Source organism: Scyliorhinus torazame, chromosome 7, assembly GCF_047496885.1.
Source record: "Scyliorhinus torazame isolate Kashiwa2021f chromosome 7, sScyTor2.1, whole genome shotgun sequence".
In the NCBI taxonomy this organism is placed as follows: domain Eukaryota; kingdom Metazoa; phylum Chordata; class Chondrichthyes; order Carcharhiniformes; family Scyliorhinidae; genus Scyliorhinus; species Scyliorhinus torazame.
The window spans coordinates 83,021,991-83,049,300 of NC_092713.1; the positions used below are offsets into that span (position 1 = coordinate 83,021,991).

The 27,310-nt window shown below is 47.5% G+C and overlaps 1 protein-coding gene across 1 annotated transcript in view; it reads right to left on the reverse strand.

Moving 5' to 3' along the window:
- Window positions 1-27,310, reverse strand: part of hook1 (hook microtubule-tethering protein 1) — a 149,510-nt gene that overhangs the window by 63,296 nt on the left and 58,904 nt on the right. The window contains exons 6-8 of the mRNA XM_072510981.1: window positions 12,531-12,598; window positions 11,028-11,090; window positions 5,284-5,367 (exon numbers count right to left, since the gene is read on the reverse strand). Of these exons, the coding sequence (XP_072367082.1) occupies window positions 5,284-5,367; window positions 11,028-11,090; window positions 12,531-12,598 (215 nt within the window). The remainder of the gene's footprint in view (window positions 1-5,283; window positions 5,368-11,027; window positions 11,091-12,530; window positions 12,599-27,310) is intronic.

The window sequence follows — 27,310 nt, forward strand, 5'->3', positions numbered from 1 at the left end:
TTTTTTTAAATGGAGATGGAGCCAAATTTTGCCACACAGTCATGTGTGTATAGGGAGTATAGTAGGGGGGCTAAGTACGCAGCCTTGTGAGGCTCGGTATTGAGGGCTATCAAGGAGGAGGTGTGCTGTTGTCTATCTTTACTGATTGTGGTCTGTGGGTCAAGAAGTCGAGGGAAGAGCCAAGTCCTAGGTTTTGGAATTTTGATATGAGCTTGGCTGGGATTATGGTGTTGAAGGTGGAGCTGTAGTCAATGAATAGGAGTCTGACGTAAGAGTCCTTGTTGTCAAGATGCTCCAGGATGACTGTAGGGCCAGGGAGATAGCATCTGCTGTGGACCAGTTGAGGTGGTATGTGAATTGCTGTGCATCAAGGCATTCTGGGAGTATGGAGTCGATGTGTCTCATGCCCATACTCTCGATGCAGACATGCAGGATGGAGACATTTTGTAATTACAGTGGTTTTTTACAACTCTTGTAAATAAACCTGTTGCACACTTTGAAACTAGTCTCTGGGCATTGTTCCAAAATATATAAAATATACAGCCAAGTTGGTGATGAGGATGGTTGAGAAAAGTTTAACTTCACCAGCTCCAGCAACAATGTTTTCTTGCCAGGAGATCCCCGCCCATGTCGTGGGTTTGAGAGAGTGTGGTTTTAGACATTACATCAGAATTTGTTTTAAAACTCTAGCTATCCACTCAGTGCTGAAGGGGTTAAAACTCTTCTGTATCGATCTATATTACACATACAAGCTGTTTAGCTGAAGTTATTTGCCCATGACAGGATCAATTTATTTCAGGGTTCAGGACCTACTTGTGTGCTACCAGGTGGCCTGTTTAGAAGTAGCAGTGATCCACAAGAAGGTGATACTCACCTATTGTCTTGGAGCTGAAGGCCAACAAATATTCAAGCAGCTCAGAGAAGTCACATCTGTGTTTGACATAGTGTTAAGTGCTCTTGAAAAGTACTTCAGGTCAAAAAAATGTGTGATGTTCAAACGATATATATTTCTGCCAGAGTTCTATGTTCTATGTAGATGCCAGGGAAATGGTGAGCTCATTAAATAATACTTAGTGGGAAACAGCTTGTCTGTGTAAATATGTAACCACATATTGTGTGTATAGTAACCACCGTACTAATTCATGAACAATTAGTTGAAACAAACTTTAATTCCACAAATTATGCAACGTCTCCTCCTTATGGAGAATGATGATAATTTAACCTTGGAACAAAGCCGTGGCCTTGGCACTCCCAATCGCATCCGCCATGTATGATTTGAGGGGGTTACACAGAAACGCACCTTTGGGCCGTGAGAGAGGTGGGGGGGGGGGGGTGGAATCGCTTCCTTGATTGCCCGGCAGAGGATACTGTTGATTTTGCAATCAGCAGCACGCCAGGGGTGGCGGCGGCATGGCTGGGGGATGTACAGGAATTTCTGAGTTTGGAGATTAGGTTTGCCCTTAGAGTATCAGAGGACAGGACTGTGAAAGGTGGTATCCGTTCTCATCCATTTTTAAGGAATTGCTTGTCACTAGGGGGTGGGGGGGGAGGAATATAAATCATAGAATCCCTAAAGTGCAGAAGGAGGCCATTCAGCCCATCGAGTTTCCAAAACAGTACCCTGAACCCTTTCTCACGCCTTATCCCCATAACGCCATTTCCCCTTTGGACACACTAAGAGGCAATTTAGCATGGCCAATCTACCTAACCTGTACATCTTACTGTGAGAGGAAACCCACGCAGACACGGGGAGGAAGAGCAAAGAGGTCGCAATTGAACCCGAGTCTCCGACGCGGTGAGGCAGCAGTGCTAACCACTGTGTCACCCACAAGGGAATGATTTGTACAAACTATGTATATTAATGGTATGTGCGGACGCTCTCAGTAATTATGACTGGGTTGAGTTTGGAATAAAATACATTTTTAAAGAAAAAAAAAAACCAAGTGCTCCTCACATTGGCACATCAGTTCCACCAGTTCGCAAAATTTGTGATAGTTGTGGTTTGCGATCTGCACCAAAGTGTTACAGGAACTGATGACTAGAAGCAGACAGTATCACTGAGCTGTGGACATCAAACTCAGTCAGTCATTGCACAATACAAAAATGGAAAACTTGGTCTATTCATTGACCTTAAAGCAATAAAAAATGCTTTAATTTCAGACAAGGTGATGCACGATCAATTGCACAGAGACGAGAGTTGAATACAACGGAGGCTTTATTACTCTAAGATGTGTGGCCTCCTACAGCAGCTGGCGAAATGGCTGCTGTATGTGGAGCACACATATTTATACTCCGCCTACTGGGCAGAGCCAGCAAGCAGGGACTACCCCCGTACCTGTAGTACAGGGCCTTACCACACATCTCCTAATATGTACAACAGTGGTGATTACCACACAAGTATCCACTTCCTGTGATACAGGAACCATCAGTAGCACTTCATGACTGAAAATGTGAGAGCAATCTTCATCTCCTCGAGAAAAGAAAAGAAAATATCTTAAATCTTTTGTTGCTCATGAAGGCATGTTTTAGTAGCATAGAATGTCCTATGGAGTTCGGCACTCAGCGCATTCTAGAAGATCATTTCTTCAGTCATCTCAGACATTGACGGAACGCTCAACCTATTTGTCAGCATCATCGTCCATGGAAAGGACAAAGCAACACACAATCAACTTTTCTAACTTGACTCAAACAACACAAGTTGAGACTCAATAAGACAAATGCACATTTGCGGTACCCATGATTGACTTCCCAAGCGAGAGTGACAAAAGCTGAAGTAAAACTTACACAAACCATTTACATGCTCCTAGCCCCGTCTAATGTTAAAAAGGTGGCATCATTCTTTGATACCATGAACTTTAATCACAAATTCATTCCAAGAATTCAGAGATTACAGAGCCTCTTTGGAAGCTACTATGAAATAGTATTACGTTAAAAGGTCAAAATAGTGAATCCCTGCGCATTTCAATCCGCATACAGAAACATATGCAGCAGGATTCTCCAACCCCCCGCCGGGTCAGAGAATCCTCGGGGGTGGGGGGGTGGCGCGAATCCCGCCCCGCCGCCGGCTGCCGTATTCTGCGGCGCCGGTTTTCGGGCGGGGGCAGGGTTCACGCCACGCCGGTCGGGGGCCGTTGGCAGCGCCCCCCCCCCCCCCGGCAATTCTCCGGGCCCCGATGGGCCGAGCGGCCGTCCGTTTTCACTCAACTCATGTACCGGCAGGACCTGGCAGGTAAGTCGGCTGGTGTGGCCTTCTGGGGGTGCGGGGGGACCTAACCCCGGGGGGAGCTCTCACGGTGGCCAGGCCCGTGATCGGGGCCCACCGATCCGCTGGCGGGCCTGTGCCGTGGGGGCACTCTTTCCCGCTGTAGGGCTCCGCCATGGCCGGCGCGGAGAAGAGAACCCCCCGCGCATGCGCCAAAACACGCCGCGGTTCGTCGAATGCGCGAACTCGCGCAGTCCCTTCGGCGTCTGTAGGAGCGGCGCCAACCCCTCCGCGTCCACCTAGCTCCCGGAAGTAAAGTGAATTCCACACTTTCGGGGGCTGTTGACGCCGGAGGAGTTTGCGCTTGTTTTTCCGCCGGCGTGGGGACTTAGTCCTCGGAAAGGAGAATCCCGCCTATGGTACAATAGGAAATGCGATTTGAGCTGTATTCTCAGTACATTGAATGAAGCAAAGCTTATGCATTACACTCTGTCAAAAACCAAAAACTGGGGCGGGATCCTCCCCTACCCGGCGGGGCGGGGGAAATGTGGCGTGAACCACTCCGGCGTCGGGCCGCCCCAAAGGTGCGGAATCCTCCGCACCTTCAGGGGCTAGGCCGGCCCCGGTGTGGTTTGCGCCGCGCCGGCCAGCGGGGAAGGGGCTTGGCGCCACGCCAACGGCACCGAAGTGCCTCCAGCAGCTGGCGTGAGTTGACGCATGCGCGGGAGCGCCAGCGTCTGCTGACGTCATCCCCACGCATGCGCAGGATGGGTTCAACTCCACGTCGGCCATCGCGGATCGGTACAAGGCTAACGCGGAAGAATAGAGTGCCCCACGGCACAGGCCCGATCGCGGGCCAGGCCACCATGGGGGCACCCCCCGGGGCCAGATCGCCCCGCTACCCCCTCCCCCCCTCCCCCCCGAGGCCGCACACTGAGCTGAGTCCCGCCGGTAGGGACCAACCTTGATTTACGCTGGCGGGACCCTCATTAAACGGGCGGGACTTTTGCCATCGCGGGCTGGAGAATTCGGGCGGCCCTGGGGCCCATTGCGTCGCGTCGGTCCCCGCCATTCTCCAAGGCGGGCGTCGCGATTCACGCCGGAGCCGGAGAATTTGGAGGACGGCGGGGGCGGGATTCACGCTGACCCCCGGCGATTCTCCGACCCGGTGGAGGGGTCGGAGAATCCCGCCCTTATACTCTGTTTGAGAGTGGAATACATTAGCCTGCATCCATGATTGTGAAAATTGGCACTCTCTGCATCGACCACTACATTGTTAATACGACAGGATCAGGTGATCGACTTCCATGCTTCTACAGACGGTCACATCATCTTCATTGTACAATTTCAAGGCTGGGTTTCTCTCGGTTCACACAATCAAGTTGATCACACAAAACCACAACCCTTAGTGCGTAGATCTAAGCATCAGAGACCTTTGTATTGCAGACTATTTCTGTGCTTAGAGTTCAGTTTGTTATTTTCGTCTTAGAAATCACTTGATGTATGTGTGTTCGTTGCTCAGAATTTAATTTAAAATTAGATCTTTGTCTCACAAGGGGAACCATGTTCAATGATTCAAATGTACTATGTCAAATGATGAGAGTCTGGTAACTGATCCATGCTCACTGTGCTTGAATGGTTAAGCCTGGATATGGACATAGCTAAATTAACCACCACCACAAAAGTCACCAGAAACTAGAGCCAGGGTAAGCATGGTGCAGACATTTTGGTGAATCTAGAGATGAACTTTTATAAATAAACGTGTTGCACACTTCACTGCATTGCTCAAAGATAAATGAAATATGCAATGCTCAGTAAGTCAAAAAGGTAAACTACAAAAATAGAGAATTCACAATCGGACCACTTTACATCTCATAGTATAAATTTATAACGGGCGAGACCAGTACACTCAGTGTGGTTTAAAGTTGTTTTTAAACTCTTCTCCCACATAAGATTAACACTAGCCAAGTATGCTGATCCCTATCTTTTAAATTAAATTTTAAATGGTTCATAGGCTCGTGCCAAGGGGCTGTTTCCCAAATGCAGATCATAGATCACATTGTAGGTTTTTGTACACTAACCTGAATATCCAATTCCTGGCAACGTTGTGTCAATTCCTCTCTCTCTAGCAGAGCCTCATTGAGGTCTTCCTGGGCCTTTTTAAGCTGAAAACAAAACACATAAATTGTACAATACTTACAAGCAACAAGGAAGGCTTATTATACACTGGTTAACATTTCTAATTACTAGGAGATTTAATGTAAAATACATGTTTCTGCAATCTGATTATTTTTTAAATGATCTCAAGACTAGGGCCATAACCTATAATCCAGATTATAAATTAAAATCATATAGAATTCCTGCAGTGCAGAAGGAGACCTTTTGGCCCATCGAGTCTGCACCAACCCTCTTAAAGAGCACCCTACCTAGGCCCACTCCTCTGCCCTATCCCTGTAATCCCATAACTCCTCCTAACCTGCACATCTTTGGACTGTGGGAGGAAACCTGAGCACCCAAGGAAGCCAACGCATATACAGGGAGAAAGTGCAAACTGCACACAAAGATTTAACCAAGGCTGGAATTGAACCCGGGACCCTGGCGCTGTGAAGCAGCAGTGCTAACCACTGTGCCACCATTCCACCCTTGGGCACAATGCCGCAAATATTGATTGTAGAGTTTGTTACTCAAATAGTTGATTCATTTAAAAATTGTTGGGAGAATTCACTGCTAACCTCCTCATTAGTTGTCTCACTTCAATTTCTGTCTTCTCTGATCTACCAAAACAGAGATGCTACAGTTGATCATCTCTACAACCTTCTTGCTTCAATCTACATTTTCCTTCATCCTTTGCAAATTCTCGCTTGTCACCGTCCACACATCTCCAGTAGTCTAATCCAAGAGTTGCAAACTGGAAAGCAGATGGGTGAAGGCCTGGCTTCTCATTCTGGTGAATGCGGAAATCTCGGTTAATAATCATCTCACAAATTTTAAATTGAACATGGAAGTCAGTGTTGCAGTCCTATCGTACAAAGAACTGCAGCTGAGAGATCTCTGGCTAGGAGCAACAGACAGAGCACTATATGCTCCCAGATTAATCTGGTTTCCAGACCTTGGCATGATTAGGCACATTAAGTATGGTGACAAATAAATCTTCGAACTGTTGTATGTCATCCATAACCAGTCTTTTTCTCTCTTCGGCAGAGACCCCTGTGTGGCCCTGAATGACCTCAAAATAACATGTCAAGACAACTACTGTCTTCAGGCAGCACGGTGGCACAGTGGTTAGCAGTGGTCCCGGGTTCGATCCGGCTCTGGGTCACTGTCCGTGTGGCTCTGGGTCACTGTCCATGTGGAGTTTGCATATTAGAACATAGAACATTACAGAGCAGTACAGGCACTTCGGCCCTCGATGTTGCGCCGACCTGCGAAACCACTCTAAAGCCCATCTACACTATTCCCTTATCGTCCGTATGTCTATCCAATGACCATTTGAATGCCCTTAGTGTTGGCGAGTCCACTACTGTTGCAGGCAGGGCATTCCACGCCCTTACTACTCTCTGAGTAAAGTACCTACCTCTGACATCTGTCTCATATCTATCTCCCCTCAATTTAAAGACATCACCATCCGAGGAAAAAGGCTCTCACTGTCCACTCTATCCAATCCTCTGATCATCTTGTATGCCTCAATTAAGTCACCTCTTAACCTTCTCTCTAACGAAAACAGCCTCAAGTCCCTCAGCCTTTCCTCATAAGATCTTCCCTCCATACCAGGCAACATTCTGGTAAATCTCCTCTGCACCCTTTCCAATGCTTCCACATCCTTCCTATAATGCGGCGACCAGAATTGCACGCAATACTCCAAATGCGGCCGCACCAGAGTTTTGTACAGCTGCAACATGACCTCATGGCTCCGAAACTCAATCCCTCTACCAATAAAAGCTAACACACCATACGCCTTCTTAACAACCCTCTCAACCTGGGTGGCAACTTTCAGGGATCTATGTACACGATATTCTCCACGTGTTTGCATGGGTTTTGCCTCCACAACCCAAAGATGTGCAGGGTAGGTGGATTGGCCACGCTAAATTAGCCCTGAATTGGAAAAAATGAATTGGGTACTCTGAATTTGTAAAAAAAAAAACTGTCTTAAATTATATTTATCACGCAAATTCCTGAGAGCTCCAATAAGAATCTCTCAAGTGGACCTCAGCTGTAAATTGTCTTTTATCTTTGCAGAGTAGGTTTTTCCACTTTGATTACAGGTGCCAGAAGCCCCTCATTGGTCAGATCGGTACCACGGCACCACAAGTAGGTGACAATCATGAGAGAAAGCAGCAGCAAGAAGGGCTTCAACCTCTGGCTCCGACATCAGTTGGAGGGATAAATTCAAGATCACATAGCAGACACTACAATCCCCAGCCAGCATGACAGTGCCACAAATGATGCTGGAACAAGTGGCAGCCATCCATTGACAACAGCATACCACACAACCAAATGCAAAGGTGAGCTTACTATCAAGTCACACCCTCACAACAGTAAGAGCATTTTTCCATCCCAGAGAGCATTATGGTGAGTTGCATGAAGGAAGAGGACAAAATGTTATAGAGACAAGGCCCGAGTTCATCCGCCCCATAAAGAGTAGGATAAACCAACCACCATCCATCATTACATTGGGGAATCAACAAAGAGCAATTCAATGCCAAAGAATGGAAAAAGAGGATGAAAAGGAACTGGGGCGGGATTCTCCGATAATGGGGCTAAGTTGACGCCGTCATAAACGCCGGAGCGTTTTACAACGGCGTCATCTGACCCCTAGGAGCAGCGGTCTTGCACCAGACAGGTGGCCAGCATGGTACTGGAGCACTTCACACACCTCCATCTGCTGATACGGGCGCAGCTCGGCCGGCGTGGGTCCGCGCATGTGCGCCACGGCCGGCACGGGTCCGCGTATGAGCGTGGGTTGCCTTCTCTGCGCCAGCCCCCGGGCAACATGGCGGAGCCCTTAAATTTTCAGAGATGGGAGGAGAAAGGAATTAGGACACTAAAAGATGTATTTCTTGGGAGTCGTTTTGCAGGATTGAAGGAGCTGGGAGCGAAGTATGGGCTGGAGCAGGGGGAAATATTTAGATCCATGCAGGTTCGAGATTTTGCCAGAAAGGAGATACAGAGCTTCCCAGTAGAGCCGGCTCCCACATTGCTGGACGGGGTGCTGACGACAGGGGGACTGGAGAAGGGGGTTATCGGCGCTTTACAGGGCTATTTTGGAGGAGGACAAGGCGCCGCTAAAAGGGATCAAAAGGCTTCCACCTCGTGTGTGAGATTGGGACTGATACAGCTGAAGGTGGTGTATATAGCGCACCTTACAAGGGCGAGGATGAGCCGGCTCTTTGAGGGGGTAGAAGATGTATGTGAACACTGCGGGGGGGCGGGGGGGGGGGGGGGGGGATTACTGGAAGGAGGTGTTTAGGGTAATCTCTAAAGTGGTGCACGTGAAACTGGACTCACGCCCTCGGGAGGCCATCTTCGGGGTGTCGGATCAGCCGGGGTTGGAAACGGGCGCAGAGGCAGATGTTGTAACCTTCGCCTCATTGATCGCCCAGAGGCGGATCCTGTTAGGGTGGAGATCAACCTCTCCACCCTGTGCCCTGGCATGGCGGGGGCACCTGCTGGAATTCTTAACGTTTGAAAATGTCAAATTTGAACTGAGGGGAAGGATGGAGGGGTTCTACAATTCATGGGCGTTATTCATTATGTACTTTCGAGAGTTGGATCACACGAGCATTCGGGAGGTTGGGGGCTGGGAGGGTTGTGGGGAGAGGGACTGTATGTGTTAATGGTGACTATAGGTGATTCCAGATTCCTTTTTGTAATTTGTTTATGTTAACATGCGGGCCAATGTTTGGGGTTTGGTGGGAGGATGGCATCGTTGTTATTGATAAGGGGATTGACATTACATTCGTTACTGATTATTGTTTATTGTTGGGTGTAAATTTGGGAGAAAATGTGAAAAGGGAGAATAAAAAATATATATTTTTTTTAAACAAAGTGGCGGAGCCCTACAGGGGCCCGGCACGGATTAACATAGGCTCCTCCGGGATTAGCCCTCCGGGATTAGCCTGCCCGCCGTTAGCCCGCCCGCCGATTGGTAGGGCCCGATCGCGGGCCTGGCCACCGTGGAGGTCCCCCTGCCCCACACCAGGACGACCCCCGCAGCCAGAACGCTGAGGTCCCGCCGGGTAGGACCACATGCGAACGACGGCGGCGGGACTCAGCTTAACACGGCAGGGATTCAGCCCGGTGAGCGCAGCCCCCGACTGGCGCCGCGGCGACTGCGCCGGCGCCATTGACGGCGATTCCCAGGTCACCGGAGAATCGGCGTTGGGGCGGCAGCGCATGATTCGCGCCCCTCCCCCCGGCGATTCTCAGACTCAGCGCGGGGTCGGCGAATCCCACCCCAGATGTCTGAACAACCTCATATTCAACAAAGTTTACCGACAGTGACAGAGCCTGCCACTCCTCCAGTGTTTAGAACAAGATATGGAAGGGTTACAAGGCCTCCTTTCCACAACCAAATTCTCCTTTACATGCTGGAGGTCAAGTAATTACTGCAAATTCCTCTTCTCCACCACAAACTTCACTTTCCTTCCCTGTATCCTCTTTCATGACATTAAATACTAAAGGCAAAATGCTCATTCATTTGTGTCCAAACTTGTTGTAATCCACAGGGCTGCCTCTATCTCCTCTGGTTTCTCCTTCACCCCCGATTGCTCCATACACCTGCCCCTAATCATCAGCCACCTAACAGTGGATTGTTTCTTCCAAATATAAATGCAACTCATTCAAGAACCACACCACTTGCTACCTTGATTCCTTCCATTCAAGTTTATACCAGCCTGCCTTCACTGCCTCTGTCATGATTGTCAATTTTGGAAAATTGAACTTATAGACATCATCCCCACTTCCTTCAATTTCACTCACCTCTAGGTTAAAGCACTCCTGACTTCTCTCTAATTACCACACTATCTCCACCAGGTACTTTCTCTCCAAAATTTTGGAATATATTGGAGGAGAAATTCAACTCGCATCATTAACAGCTGAGAATTAGGGAAAGTGGCAATTACTGAACATCCAATGACATTGGCGAAAGACACAAGACAAACAAATGCTCTAGCCCCATTTGATTACGACTGACGAACTTTGCTTGACAGTGTTTGCTGACAGTTTTCCAATTGAAGGGGCCACTAAGAGTGCCACTGTTATAATTTAAAGGCAGCCATCCTAAAGAATTGCTTTTGAGACCTAATCCCTTCTTTTCAAATTCCTCCATGACCTCAAGCAACACATTTCCAAAATCTGAACCTTTGCCAGCCCGCTTCAAATGCTTAAATTCCTTCTTGAACCGCTGCCTTTTACCAGCCAGATAAGTACTCCCAAAATGTTCTCTTTGTTTGAGGAGTTTTGTAAGAATCTAAATTGTCCACTTTAACTAAGGCTTTTAAGAAGACTTGTATATTAAATGCCTTCTGCTCTGCCAACTACAATTCTGCAATGCAATACCCAATCTGAATATTAAGTTTGAAATATTAAAAATTAACCCTAACCTCTTGGACAAAAAAGTGTAAAAATGTAAATTGTTCTCTGAGTCTTACTTGTATATATGGTGAACAAAGATTACGAATATGCCATATATTTTTATCAATGATATAATATCTGCATTGCTTTAAAAGAAAAGCTGGAAGTCAGATTGGAATCAAGTTTATTCTGGATTTGAAATTCAAAAAATAAACAAACTTAAAACAAAGCTTAATCTAGATTTTCCAGTTACCTGTAGATCCAAGTCTCCAGATGCTTCGCTGCCAAATGTTCCTGCCAGTTCTTTACTCATGAGCTACAATGTAAAATTAACCAATTAATATTTTATCCCCCTCCCTTCATTTTCCCAATCCTATTGCCTCCACCACCATGAACCATTACCACATCAGGAATACCGACTGTAAAGACCGGTTGTATAAAAAGAGGCTTCCCAATGTTGCCAGAGAGATCAAATTGCATTTGTGACTTGGGATTTGGCACAGCATACAGCAGAGATTGCAGGGATATCTGAAGAAACTTGGAAGCAGCAAAATGTTTCACTTGTGGACGCGATCTGATTCTCTCAGGTGCAGTAGGTTGCGGTCCTGTGGGAGCAAACCCTCCTCCCATACCTCCGGAGGCAAGCTTCCAACTGGAGGCAGCTCCACTGGCACTCGCAATGTGCTGTAAAAATGTCAATTGAAGCTTAAAATTCAATGGGGTTAATATCGGATCATTTCAGCAGACAGCACATCTACCCTGCCAAACTCTGCTGGTGACCACCTAAAAAGGAGCACCCGCCCATTTTATCTCCAATAAAGCAGAAACTGAAGGCAGTGTGCTACCTTTATGAAAATCTTATTAAAAATGTATAGGAACATAGGACTTAGGACATTTTCTTCTCCCAGGTATTGGAGTTACTCTGTTCATTTATTTTTTTACCTGCCCACCATCCAATTAAAGAACCTGCATCAGTTGATCCCAAGGTACTTTAAATTGAAGATGGATAAAATTCAGTTCCCGTTTTCAGATCACATGATTTATTGTTGATCTATTACTTTCCAGTTCATTGTATTGTAGAAGAAGCCGGACTACAATATTAAAAAAGTTTAAAATAACACTTGCTTTTGTGACTTTTCTTGATGCATGTCAATCTTAAAATTAGTCATCACCAGAGAGCTATGTTATTCTTATTGAATACCAATGCCAAGTCTCACATCCAACCTAATATTGGCACAAATGCATTCCAAATTTACCTTTTTAACATCTAGTGGTGTGATGCCAAACATAGTTGAAAGCGTTTTCTTGAATCTGAATTGTGTATGCTCTTCCATTATCATAATTGCTAAGTTAAGTGCTCACCAAAACATTACTTTGAACTTTACAGTATAAATATTTATAAATTTAAAAATAACATTTGCAGCACTGCATACAAAAACAGTCTTGCATTTTCATTATTATTCTCAGGGCATGGGCATTGCTGGCAAAGGCAGCATTTATTGGTCAGCCCTAATTGCCCTGGCAACTGAGCAGCTCACTTAGTCACTTCAGATAGCAGTTAAAAGTCAACCACGTTGGTGCAGTCAGATGTGGGGATAGCAAGCAAGGGTTGCAGCTTCCATTCCTAAAGGGCACCAATGAACCACTTGGGTTTTGTCATTCTACAGTTGTCCTCCTTAGCTGTGAAAATCTCCTGTATTCAACAGAATATTGCCTGGACTGGAGCTGAGACACACTTAGATTTGCGGTTTCTTACTTCTTGAATGGCAGTCATAACATTATGCTGCACAGATTCTTCCAGCGTCATGATATTCTGAATGTGCTCTGCAACACAGAAATTAAAGTTACTAAAGTCAAAGGCTTATAAATGTTTTAATTCTTCATCGGCATCAGCCACTCAAGGAGTATCTTGTAACAATCTAACTCTGTCATGAACATACATTAAGCAATACAAAGGTCCTTCAATGACTGAGTAAATGCTGTAAAGATCAGGTAGGATCCCAGATTCAATTGCCAGTCTGTGATGAGTTAATGGCTGTCAGCTGCTGTAACAGTCGGACTGGTACTTCACTAAACTCCCCCAGACTAAGGAACATAGGAATTGTGAAAGGCTATTTGGCCCTTCAAGCCTTCTCCACCATTTAATTAAGAATATGGCTGATCTGGTTGTGGTCTCAGCTCCATTGTCCTGTCTGCCACACATAGCCCTCGACTCCCTTGTCTATCAAAAATCTGTCTAACGAGGTGAGTGGCAAGGGATTGGCTGCGGGAGGGACAGGAAGGGTAGTCGCAGGGGAAAGAACTCCAATAATCCCTGTAGGAAATGTCTATGTCTGTGTGGATATTGCAAACAAGGACTGAATAGAGCTCATTTGTGATACTGCCTTCCTAGGTCTGCCAAAGCTATCTAAATGTTATAACCCGCACAAGACCTACAGAGATGGGCTGATTAGCTTCCCTCTGAGCCTCGTGGAATATGAGCTTCCTCAATGAGAGGTGGGGCCCTATCAATAGAGTAATGGACTCTAACATAAAAGCCGGTAAAGATAAGACCGAAAGAGAGTAGTCCAGGCTGGGACCTGAATGTTTTGTGTATATAATTTGCTTTACCAATAAATAGCTTTCCCCATATTCTTGAATCGGATTCCTCTGCAACCACTATATTGGCGATGAGGGTAACGTGAAGCTACAATCAGTGCTGCTAGCTATCGAAAGCATGGCCATCTCCTCTCATTCTACTAGATTAAGGTTTGCACCTTTTCCAAAATCCACTCTTTGGCAGACTTGATGCGTTTGACTCAAGCGTGGAAGATTGAACGCAATATGCAGAGCATATGCGCTATTTCTTTAAGGCTAACATTATAGTCAGGGATGAGCGACAGACGGTGATACGTCTGACTGCCTGTGGGGTCCCCACCTTCAGCGTAAGAAAAGGCTTGACGTTTCATTTCATTTCATATGCGCTATTTCTTTAATGCTAACATTATAGTCGGGGATGAGCGACAGACGGTGATACGTCTGACTGCCTGTGGGGTCCCCACCTTCAGCGTAAGAAAAGGCTCGACGTATCCCAGAACACTGGACTCCAAGCCATGCTCTGGTCGCATTGGTGGCAAATCACTACGACCCCAAGCCGTTGGTTATAGTACAAAGGTACTGTTTCAATACGGCAGAGAGGACCTCATGGGAGTCTATAACGGAGTTCCTGACAAGTTTATGGAAACTTGCTGAATTTTGTAATTGTGGCCCATCCTTTCCAGAGATGCTGTGGGACCGCCTGTTTTGTGGGGTGAACAATATGGCGACCCAGAGCAAGTTACTGGCCCAGCCATTGTTGAACCTTAAAAAAAAAAAAGCTTTGGAAATCTCACTTTCAAGGGAGTGTAGAAAAGGGAGTCCAGGAGCTCCAGGTGAGCATCAGGATGGAGGAGAACAGCGTGGGATGCACACCACCCCGACGTGCGGTGCTCCCCAGACCGGGACACCCAGTATCCCACCTTCGGCTGAACACCACTGAAGCTAAGTCCATTGGACTGGGACAGCGACGGTCAGGAGGATACCTCCCATGAATCGGTAGAGCGCAGCCCCAGTCGATGAGGAGCGTGCGGCCGGAGAAACTTTAGAGAGCGAAAACCACAGCTCAGCCAGCAGGTTTGCCGCCTTACCCGAGGCAGATGCCAACCCATAGCCCGGATATTTAATTTGGACCAACCCGACAACAAACAATGCATGCAATTGCACTGAAACACGCAGAGTTCCTCCCATTTCGGATCACAATTCAAATGAACGGTCATCCCCTGGAGATGGGTTGGACACAGGAGCCACAGTCTCGATCGTCAGGAAACAACATTTGTGAGAATTAGTACAGGGGTACAATGATTGAGCTTGCGGGATACAGAAATGAGAATGGCGACCTACACGGGGAAGCACTCGCCGTAGCGGAGACGATGATGACCCTGGTAACCTATGGGCAGCAATCTGTTAGGCTGCCATTGGTCATCGTAAAAGACTCTGGACTGAGCTTACTAGTCTGTGACTGCGCAACTCCGCCACCTGGATTAGAACATAGAACATAGAACAATACAGCGCAGTACAGGCCCTTCGGCCCACGATGTTGCACCGAAACAAAAGCCATCTAACCTACACTATGCCATTGTGCCATTATCATCCATATTGGCAACGGATCTTTCAAAAGGGCTCTTGAGGCTTCTGCGAGGTGTTGGTAAAGTGCCCCCAAACTTTTCAAACCGGTTTGCCCAAAATACAAGTGGACCCTGAAGCGCAACCCCGGTATTTTCAGGCCATCCCGTCTCCTACACGCAACTGGTGACATTAAGGCAGTGTTCGGTTGACTGGAGGGTCTTGAGATTATCAGGCTGGTTTCTTTGATTGGGCAGCACCTGTACAAAAACTGGTCCAAAGATGGGCAGAATAGGTGGATTGGCCATGCTAAACTTCCCTCAGTGTCTAACGGTTAGATGGGGTTACAGGTATAGGGCGGGGAGAGGGTGGGGTATAGATAGAGTGCTCTTTCAGAGGGTCGGTGTGGACACGATGGGCTGAATGGGCTCCTGCTGCACTGTGGGGATTCTAGAAATATTTTTATTAACTTTTTCAACATTTTTAACATAATTTTCATTACCACATTTAATGAACATTTAACAATCCCTCCCTCAACCCGAAAACAATTAATCAACTAACTACCCCCGCCCTTTAGCTGCTAAGTGAGGCTAATTCTTGAAAGTGAGATATGAATGGACACCATCTCTTGCGAAATCCCTCCTCATTCCCTCTTAAGCTAAATTTAACCTTCTCTTGACTTAGAAACTCCATTACATCTCCCAGCCATACTGATGCACAGGGTGGAGCAACTGACCACCAACCCAATAGGATCTGCCTCCTTGCCACCAGCGAAGCAAAGGCCAAGACATCTGTCCCCACCCCCTGTCTGGAGCTCCGGCAAGTCCAACAGCCCTAAGGGACTGGGTTCTGGGTCCAAATGTAACACTGTCGACATGGTGCTAAAGAAAGTACTCCAGAACATCCTCATTTTTTGGCACAATCAAATCATGTGCATATGATTGGCCGGCCCCCTCCCTCGTCAAGTATGTTCTGTGAATGACCTTCAATTGTATTAGTGCCAACTTCGTGCAAAAGGTCGATGCCCTCCGTAAAATTTCACACCACAGCTCTTCCTCCAACGCCTCCCCAATTCCTCCTCCCATTTGGTCTTCACCCTATCCAGGGATTCTGATCCTGCTTCCATAATTCCAAATCCAGACAGTATGTGACTATAAATATCCACAGGGGCCTTTATGAGTATACACAATTGCCATTTGGAGCATCATTGGCTTGCGCCATCTTTCAACGCATCATGGAAAACATTGAGGGGGCTGCTGGCTGTGGTGGTCTACGCGGACTACGTATTTGTCATGGGAGCCACGGAGCAAGAGCATTAGAGCAAACTAGACAAGGTCCTCCGCCGCTTTTCGGAGACAGGCATCCGTCTCAAAAGAGAAAAGTGTGTCTTCCATGCCATGAAAGTCATCTACTTAGAGTACCGCGTAGACCGGAATGGTCTGCTAGGTACCGCATAGATCAGGATGGTCTGCGCGCAGTAAAAGAGAAGGTGCGAGCGATTCGCCAAGCCTTCACTCCGAGTAACATGATTTAACTGATTGTCATGTTTCATGGCCATTTTCTGAAGTTCAAACTCCCTCTCTTTATCTTTTTCCATGATCTGTATGCTTAACCACTGCCATAATTACCTCATCTTTTCGCATTTTGTCAGGTAATGTTAACTGCAATGTTCTTGCCAAATCTAACAGTCTGCATTTTGTTTCTGTCCGTAAAGTACTACGTGTGACATTCTCCACCCCCAAAAACTTCTGAGCCTCTGAAAGAGCCATTGTTCACAAAACTCTCCCCATTTAAACTAAAATACCACACCGGAAAAGCAACAATCCTTCACTGTCCTTAAATTCACAAAAGCCAATCCAATAGACTTTTATCCCCTTCAAGCCCCCAATCGTTATGGGCGAGGCGTTTTCAGAACCCCAAAATGTATCGTTCAGCTCAACCAACCTCACCCTTTAATGGATTTGTTGCCTTTCCGAGCACGCGGCTTTTCCCTAGGTGTGGGATTACAATTATGGACACGTGGGTTTTTAAACACAAAACACTGTTTATTCCGTGAACTCAACTTAACATCTTCAATAAACATTGGATCTCTTAACACCCCTTACTTCAAAGATAACTCAGATAATATTGCAACAGTAAATAATTCCTTAAAATGTTCCTCCAAACTTCCAAGAGGCTTAACACCTTTAAACAAAATCACATCAGGTTAAAGGCTTTACTTTAAATCACCCAAATGATCCAGAGATAGTCTTTCATGGCAGAGATCCAGCCCACTGCAAAACACAGACACACACCCACTCGCTGACATCACTGTTTTCTTAAAGGTACATTGCTTACACATCCATTTCTTAAAGGCACTCTTGCATGACACATCGCATGAACAACGGTAAGAAACAAGCGAGCGGATTTGGCGTCCGGCGGGTGAAGGAAGCTGTTGCGGGTGGAGGAGCTTCTGGGGGGGAACAAAGTTGTGTCCTCCTCACCGAGAACTTGCATCCAAGCACGCAAATTCGTCCGTTTGGGCCCCCCGCAACAAGAGAGTGGGGACGAAGAACACGAAAGCGCATTAAAGTGGGAGACCTGGCGTTCGGGAGTGGAGCGATCCCCCCCCCCCCCCACCATGCACGGCAGGAGAACGTGGGGTAGGACAAGAGGCGGCCCAGTCTAAAGCGGGGACTGAAAGGGGACCAAGCCAGCAGCAAAGATGTGACCACTCCCCCTCCCCTCCCCCCCCCCCCCCGCCACGACGACCACCACGAGGCAGGCGGCGGAACAAAGAGGGACTCCTGGCCCGACCAGAAGCCTCTCTCTCTCTCTCTCTCCACCCAGGGTGAGTGAGGGTGAGAAAAAAAGAACTTCCCTTTTTTAAAAAAAAACTTTGAAAAGAAAACTTTTATTAAAGAGAAAGAAATTTTTCACTTTAAAAAAATATGTATTTTTCTTGAAGAGTTTTTTAAAAAAAAGATATTAAATGAGAGCAGGGAGGGAGAAAGAAAAGGGGGGGGGGGAAAGAAAAAAAAAAAGAAGGGGGGAAAAAAGGTGAAAAAAAAGAAAATGCCAGAAGGGAGCCAACGCAGAGGGAGAAAGGGCACGAAAAGCAGGCAGGGCAATGGGCGAGCCCGTTCCGATGAGCTAATCGGCGCACGAAGCGGCGGAACGGAAGGTGCGCTGCAAGAAAAAGAACCCGACAGACAGGGGCATTTTCCCTCTCGGCCAGGGGAGAACTGGAACTGGAAGGCAACCTTTGCTGAGGCGCTGAGGGAACACCAGCAGGAAAACAAGGCAGAAGCTAGAGCAGACATGGAGGCCGCAGTGCAGGCAGCAATGGCCAAGGCCCTGGCGGAGGTGCAGCTCGCCCTAGGCAGAGCAGAGGAGAAACTGGAAGCCCAAGAGGCGACCATTAAGGAGCTGGAAAAAGCCGCGACTGACATGAGCGACCAGATCACGGCCCTGGAGAAGGAGGTGGCGAGACTGGGCACAACACAGGGGAGCCTGAAGGGCAGAGTGGACGATCAGGAAAACCGCTCGAGAAGGCAAAATGTCAGGATAGTGGGCCTATCAGAGAGGATCGAGGGTAGAAACACCACGGCATACATGGCCGAGATGCTGAGTAACTTAGTGGGGAGGAAAACTTTCCCCAACCCACCAGAAATGGACAGAGCACACCGGGCGCTGTGCCCGAAGCCCAAGGCAGGGGACCACCCAAGGGCAGTTATAGCTAAACTGCACTGGTATCAAGACAGGGAAACAATCCTGCGCTGGGCCAGGCAAAACAGAACCTGCAAATGGGAAGGACACTTCATTAGAGTTTACGAGGACATTGGGGCAGAACTCGCCAGGAGACGGGCTGAATTCAATAGAGCGAAAGCAGCTCTTCACAAGAACGATGTGCGTTTTGGTATGCTACATTAATAATGGGTTAAAAGACATTGCAATTAGTTGTCTCATTTATGTTAAGTATCCATTAATTGACACTGATATGTAAAGGGGCTTTAGGTGGCCTCTGTCAGGTGGTGTGTTGTTAAGAGTTTTGTGCAGAGGCTGTGGAAGTGAAATAAATGGTGTTTGGTGAAAAGGAACAAGAACTTTAGACTCTTCATTTCACAGCAACTAAAACGTCTAACAATTGGTAGCAGAGAATGGTTGCTGTGCAAATGTGAAGGTTTGAAAGATACAACTTTTCCTGATCAAACCAAGGAGTGAGTGAGAAGGAAAAAAAAAAGATACATGGCTGAACCCAGGATAAAGATGGCTGGATATGACTATCCTCCCTTATTTTCTGAAAGGGAATCGTACGACCAATGGAGAAGCGCAGTAGTTATGTGGACTAAGGTAACTGCTTTGGGAAAGAGAAAACAAGGAATGGCATTGGATCTTTCTCTACCATATGGCAGTAAAATCCGAAACAAAGTGCTTTCTGAGCTGGAATTGGAAGAGTTAGACTCAGAAGAAGGTCTGGAGACTTTATTACATTATATGGATAAAATTTATAAGAAAGATGACTTGTTTTTTTTAAAAAATATATTTTATTGAAAATTTTTGGTCAACCAACACAGTACATTGTGCATCCTTTACACAATATTATAACAACATAAATAACAATGACCTATTTTATAAACAGAAAATGAATAAATAATAAATAACAAAAATGAAAACTAACCCTAATTGGCAACTGCCTTATCACAAGTAACACTCCAAAAATATAATTCAACAGTCCAATATATAATTATCTGTAGCAACGACCTATACATATTATACAGTATATATTAACAACCCTGAGAGTCCTTCTGGTTCCTCCTCCCCCCCCCACCTCCCCCTCCGATCCTGGGCTGCTGCTGCTGCCTTCTTTTTTCCATTCCATCTATCTTTCTGCGAGGTATTCGACGAACGGTTGCCACCGCCTGGTGAACCCTTGAGCCGACCCCCTTAGAACGAACTTAATCCGCTCTAGCTTTATAAACCCTGCCATGTCATTTATCCAGGTCTCCACCCCCGGGGGCTTGGCTTCTTTCCACATTAGCAATATCCTGCGCCGGGCTACTAGGGACGCAAAGGCCAAAACATTGGCCTCTCTCGCCTCCTGCACTCCCGGCTCTTGTGCAACCCCAAATATAGCCAACCCCCAGCTTGGTTCGACCCGGACCTCCACTACTTTTGAAAGCACCTTTGTCACCCCATCCAAAACCCCTGTAGTGCCGGGCATGACCAAAACATATGGGTATGATTCGCTGGGCTTCTCGAGCACCTCGCACACCTATCCTCCACCCCGAAAAATTTACTGAGCCGTGCTCCAGTCATATGCGCCCTGTGTAATACCTTAAACTGAATCAGGCTTAGCCTGGCACACGAGGACGACGAGTTTACCCTGCTTAGGGCATCTGCCCACAGCCCCTCCTCGATCTCCTCCCCCAGCTCTTCTTCCCATTTCCCTTTTAGTTCATTTACCATAGTCTCCCCGTCGTCCCTCATTTCCCTATATATATCTGACACCTTACCATCCCCCACCCATGTCTTTGAGATCACTCTGTCCTGCACCTCTTGTGTCAGGAGCTGCGGGAATTCCCTCACCTGTTGCCTCGCAAAAGCCCTCAGTTGCATATACCTGAATGCATTCCCTTGGGGCAACCCATATTTCTCGGTCAGCGCTCCCAGACTCGCGAACTTCCCATCCACAAACAGAACTTTCAGTTGCGTTATTCCTGCTCTTTGCCACATTCCATATCCCCCATCCATTCCCCCCGGGGCAAACCTATGGTTGTTTCTTATCGGGGACCCCCCCAAGGCTCCAGTCTTTCCCCTATGCCGTCTCCACTGTCCCCAAATCTTCAGTGTAGCCACCACCACCAGGCTTGTGGTGTAGTTCCTCGGTGAGAACGGCAATGGGGCTGTCACCATAGCCTGTAGGCTAGTCCCCCTACAGGATGCCCTCTCCAATCTCTTCCACGCCGCTCCCTCCTCCTCTCCCATCCACTTACTCACCATTGAAATATTAGCGGCCCAATAATACTCACTTAGGCTCGGTAGTGCCAGCCCCCCCCTATCCCTGCCATGCTGTAAGAATCCCTTCCTCACTCTCGGGATCTTCCCGGCCCACACAAAACCCATGATGCTCTTTTCAATCCTTTTAAAAAAAGCCTTCGTGATCACCACCGGGAGGCACTGAAACACAAAGAGGAATCTCGGGAGGACCACCATCTTAACCGCCTGCACCCTCCCTGCCAGTGACAGGGATACCATATCCCATCTCTTGAAATCCTCCTCCATTTGTTCCACCAACCGCGTTAAATTTAACCTATGCAATGTGCCCCAATTCTTGGCTATCTGGATCCCCAGGTAACGAAAGTCCCTTGTTACCTTCCTCAACGGTAGGTCCTCTATTTCTCTACTCTGCTCCCCTGGATGCACCACAAACAACTCACTTTTCCCCATGTTCAATTTATACCCTGAAAAATCCCCAAACTCCCCAAGTATCCGCATTATTTCTGGCATCCCCTCCGCCGGGTCTGCCACATATAGTAACAAATCGTCCGCATACAAAGATACCCGGTGTTCTTCTCCTCCTCTAAGTACTCCCCCCTCCACTTCTTGGAACCCCTCAACGCTATCGCCAGGGGCTCAATCGCCAATGCAAACAATAATGGGGACAGAGGGCATCCCTGCCTTGTCCCTCTATGGAGCCGAAAATATGCAGATCCCCGTCCATTCGTGACCACGCTCGCCATCGGGGCCCTATACAACAGCTGCACCCATCTAACATACCCCTCTCCAAAACCAAATCTCCTCAACACCTCCCACAAATAATCCCACTCCACTCTATCAAATGCTTTCTCGGCATCCATCGCCACTACTATCTCCGTTTCCCCCTCTGGTGGGGGCATCATCATTACCCCTAACAGCCTCCGTATATTCGTGTTCAGCTGTCTCCCCTTCACAAACCCAGTTTGGTCCTCGTGGACCACCCCCGGGACACATTCCTCTATTCTCATTGCCATTACCTTGGCCAGGATCTTGGCATCTACATTTAGGAGGGAAATAGGTCTATAGGACCCGCATTGTAGCAGGTCCTTTTCCTTCTTTAAGAGAAGCGATATCGTTGCTTCAGACATAGTCGGGGGCAGTTGTCCCCTTTCCTTTGCCTCATTAAAGGTCCTCGTCAATACCGGGGCGAGCAACTCCACATATTTTCTATAGAATTCGACTGGGAATCCATCCGGTCGCGGGGCCTTTCCCGCCTGCATGCTCCTAATTCCTTTCACCACTTCTTCTACCTCGATCTGTGCTCCCAGTCCCACCCTTTCCTGCTCTTCCACCTTGGGAAATTCCAGCCGATCCAAAAAGCCCATCATTCTCTCCCTCCCATCCGGGGGTTGAGCTTCATATAATTTTTTATAAAATGTCTTGAACACTCCATTCACTCTCTCCGCTCCCCGCTCCATCTCTCCTTCCTCATCCCTCACTCCCCCTATTTCCCTCGCTGCTCCCCTTTTCCTCAATTGGTGTGCCAGCAACCTGCTCGCCTTCTCCCCATATTCGTACTGTATACCCTGTGCCTTCCTCCATTGTGCCTCTGCAGTGCCCGTAGTCAGCAAGTCAAATTCTACATGTAGCCTTTGCCTTTCCCTGTACAGTCCCTCCTCCGGTGCTTCCGCATATTGTCTGTCCACCCTCAAAAGTTCTTGCAGCAACCGCTCCCGTTCCTTACTCTCCTGCTTCCCTTTATGTGCCCTTATTGATATCAGCTCCCCTCTAACCACTGCCTTCAGCGCCTCCCAGACCACTCCCACCTGGACCTCCCCATTATCATTGAGTTCCAAGTACTTTTCAATGCACCCCCTCACCCTTAGACACACCCCCTCATCTGCCATTAGTCCCATGTCCATTCTCCAGGGTGGGCGCCCTCCTGTTTCCTCCCCTATCTCCAAGTCTACCCAGTGTGGAGCGTGATCCGAAATGGCTATAGCCGTATACTCCATTCCCCTCACCTTCGGGATCAACGCCCTTCCCAGCACAAAAACGTCTATTCGCGAGTAGACTTTATGGACATAGGAGAAAAACGAGAACTCCTTACTCCTAGGTCTGCTAAATCTCCACGGGTCTACACCTCCCATCTGCTCCATAAAATCTTTAAGTACCTTGGCTGCTGCCGGCCTCCTTCCAGTCCTGGACTTCGACCTATCCAGCCCTGGTTCCAACACCGTATTAAAATCTCCCCCCATTATCAGCTTTCCCATCTCTAGGTCCGGAATGCGTCCTAGCATCCGCCTCATAAAATTGGCATCATCCCAGTTCGGGGCATATACGTTTACCAAAACCACCGTCTCCCCCTGTAGTTTGCCACTCACCATCACATATCTGCCCCCGTTATCCGCCACTATAGTCTTTGCCTCGAACATTACCCGCTTCCCCACTAATATAGCCACCCCCCTGTTTTTCGCATCTAGCCCCGAATGGAACACCTGCCCCACCCATCCTTTGCGTAGCCTAACCTGGTCTATCAGTTTCAGGTGCGTTTCCTGTAACATAACCACATCTGCCTTAAGTTTCTTAAGGTGTGAGAGTACCCCGTGCCCTCTTTATCGGCCCGTTCAGCCCTCTCACGTTCCACGTGATCAGCCGGGTTGGGGGGCTTCCTACCCTCCCCCCTTGTCGATTAGCCATCCCCTTTTTCCAGCTCCTCACCCGGTTCCCACGCAGCTGTATCTCCCCCAGGCGGTGCCCCCCCCGCCCATCCCCTCCCATACCAGCTCCCGTCTCTCCCCAGCAGCAGCAACCCAGTAATTCCCCCCTCCCACCCCCCCCGCTAGATCCCCCGCTAGCGTAATTACTCCCCCCATGTTGCTCCCAGAAGTCAGCAAACTCTGGCCGACCTCGGCTTCCCCCCGTGACCTCGGCTCGCACCGTGCGACGCCCCCTCCGTCCTGCTTCTCTATTCCCGCCATGATTATCATAGCGTGGGAACCAAGCCCGCTCTTCTCCCTTGGCCCCGCCCCCAATGGCCAACGCCCCATCTCCTCCACCTCCCCTCCTCACCCCATCACCACCTGTGGAAGAGAGAAAAGTTACCACATCGCAGGATTAGTACATAAAACTCCTCTTTCCCCCCTTTTTAACCCCCCTCTTCGCCCCCCACATTCGCCCCACCACTTTGTTCAAACGTTCTTTTTAATAACCCGCTCATTCCAGTTTTTCTTCCACAATAAAAGTCCACGCTTCATCCGCCGTCTCAAAGTAGTGGTGCCTCCCTCGATATATGACCCACAGTCTTGCCGGTTGCAGCATTCCAAATTTTATCTTCTTCTTATGAAGCACCGCCTTGGCCCGATTAAAGCTCGCCCTCCTTCTCGCCACCTCCGCACTCCAGTCTTGATAAAACGCGGATCACCGCGTTCTCCCATTTACTGCTACGAGTTTTCTTTGCCCATCTAAGGACCATTTCTCTATCCTTAAAACGGAGGAATCTCACCACTATGGCTCTGGGAATTTCTCCTGCTCTCGGTCCTCGCGCCATCACTCGGTATGCTCCCTCCACCTCCAACGGACCCGCCGGGGCCTCCGCTCCCATTAACGAGTGCAGCATCGTGCTCACATGTGCCCCGACGTCCGCTCCCTCCGCACCTTCAGGAAGACCAAGAATCCTCAGGTTGTTCCTCCTTGCGTTGTTCTCCAGTGCCTCCAACCTTTCCACACATCGTTTCTGATGTGCCTCATGCGTCTCCGTCTTCACCACCAGGCCCTGTATGTCGTCCTCATTCTCGGCTGCCTTTGCCTTCACGACCCGAAGCTCCCGCTCCTGGGTCTTTTGTTCCTCCTTTAGCCCTTCGATCGCCTGTAGTATCGGGGCCAACAGCTCTTTCTTCATTTCCTTTTTGAGCTCTTCCACACAGCATTTCAAGAACTCTTGTTGTTCAGGGCCCCATGTTAAACTGCCACCTTCCGACACCATCTTGGTTTTTGCTTGCCTTCCTTGCCGCTGTTCTAAAGGATCCACTGCAATCCGGCCACTTTCTCCTCCTTTTTCCATCCGTATCCAGGGGGGATTCCCTTCTGGTTTACCGCACAGTGTTTTTAGCCGTCAAAATTGCCGTTGGGGCTCCTATCAAGAGCCCAAAAGTCCGTTTCACCGGGAGCTGCCGAAACGTGCGACTCAGCTGGTCATCGCCGCACCCGGAAGTCAAGAAAGATGACTTGTTAAGTGCGTATGAAGCATGGTCGGATTTTGATAAGTTCCGGAAAATGGAGGATATCTCCATGGAAGACTATATAATGGAATTTGGCAGACTATATAAAAGGCTGCAGAAACACAACCTGGAATTTCCACAGTCTGTGTTGGCCTTTAAATTACTTGACTGTGCTAGAGTGAGCAACATGGATAGGCTCCTGGTTGACAGGAGTTCAGTTTACTGATAAGGATACCTTATTCGAACAGATGACAAAAGCTTTACAAAAGTTTCTGGGGAAACATTCGATTCCGATGGCTCTGATGACCCAAATAGGTCAGCCTGCAATAAGGCAGAATATGGAAGATACACTAGTAACAGGATGGCGAAATCGTATGGCTACGAACAGGGCTCAAGACTATCGACGGAGACCGAGACAAGGAAATTAAGAAGACAGAAACCCAGTTAGAACCTACAATAGGAAGATGAACCCCAAAAATGCACGGGCATGATAAATCGATGTTTTCGATGTGACTCTCAATACCATTATGCTTTCAACTGTCCAACTCGTTATGATAAGAGTGTTTGAAGCGACACATGACACGGAAGAGTCAGAAGAGGAAAAAGATAGTGATCAGAAAGAAGGCACTGTCCTATTGACAAGCAGTTTTACGCCGGTAATGAGGGTGTTGGTTGCAGAATCCTTCAACTGTGCGGTATTGGACAGTGGCTGCACATCTACTGTGTGTGGAATTGACTGGTTAAAATGTTACCTGGACTCTTTGAATGCTGAAAATCGTAACAAGGTTAAGGAATTTGAAAGTTCCACAAGTTTCAGGTTTGGGGATGATAATACTCTGAAGTCGCTGAAAAGAGTGGTGATCCCTTGCAATATTGCCGGAGTGAATCATTTCATTAGCACGGATGTTGTATCAAGTGAGATACCTTTGCTTCTGAGCAGACCATCGATGAAGAAAGCACACATGAAACTGGATATGGAACAGGATAAGGCAACAGTTTTTGGAAAGACGGTGGACTTACAATTTACACAGTTGGGACACTATTGTATTCCATTACTGACAAATAATATTTCAAGTAGAGTGGTTAAGGATGTGTTAATGGCAGTTGAAAATGGGACTTTAGCTGATAAAAAGCTTGTGGTATTAAAACTGCATAGGCAATTTGCACATCCGTCTCCTCGGAGGCTGAAAAATTTATTAAAGGATGCAGGGGTAAGGGATGACGACTATACTAAACTGATAGTTGGCCAGGGATTTTAATGACATTGTGGCCATGGACCTTAAGATCTGGGATAAAGCAAATAATATATTTATTTTGCATTTTGTAGATTTAGCAACCAGATTTAGTCAATCAACGATTGTACGAAGTAAAGAAAAGAGAGTAATTCTGGATCAAATCGTGGAAAAATGGATAGGGACAGGAATGGGTCCACCGGCAAAATTCCTTACGGACAATGGGGGAGAATTTGCTAATGATGAGTTTAGGGATATGTGTGAAAACATGAATATCAGAGTTATGAATACGGCCGGAGAAAGCCCATTTAGTAATGGTGTCTGTGAAAGAAATCATGCTGTCATCGATGACATGCTTCGGAAAATTTTGGCAGATCGACCAAATTGCAGTCTAAATTCAGCTTTAGCATGGGCAGTACATGCAAAGAAGTCCTTGCAGATGGTTGGGGGCTATAGTCCTTATCAATTAGTGTTTGGTAGAAATCCTAAAATTCTGTCCATTTTGGATGACCAGCCTCCAGTTTGGGAGGGGACTACAATTAGCTCTGGTTTTGCTGAACATTTAAATGCATTACATCGCAGTAGAAAAGCTTTTTCGGAAGCAGAAGTCTCTGAAAGAATTCGCAGAGCTTTGGGACATAACGTACGGCCATCAGATGCCGTTTTTCAGCAAGGAGACATGGTATACTATAAGAGAGACAATTCTAATGAATGGAAAGGCCCAGGGAAGATCATAGGAATAGATGGCAAAACAATTATTTTGCAACATGGTAATCAAACTGTTAGGGTCCATTCATCAAGGATAATGGGTACAGATTACAAATTTTCAAATTTAGACAGAGCAGACAGACATGACGAGGAACGAGAGTCATCTGGTGTGCATGTGTTACAGAACTATGAGGACCAATTAACTGATATAGACAGGGTTTCTGTGGAGGAACACAACACTTCTGGTGAATTAAAACAGGCCATTTTTCCGAAAGGGC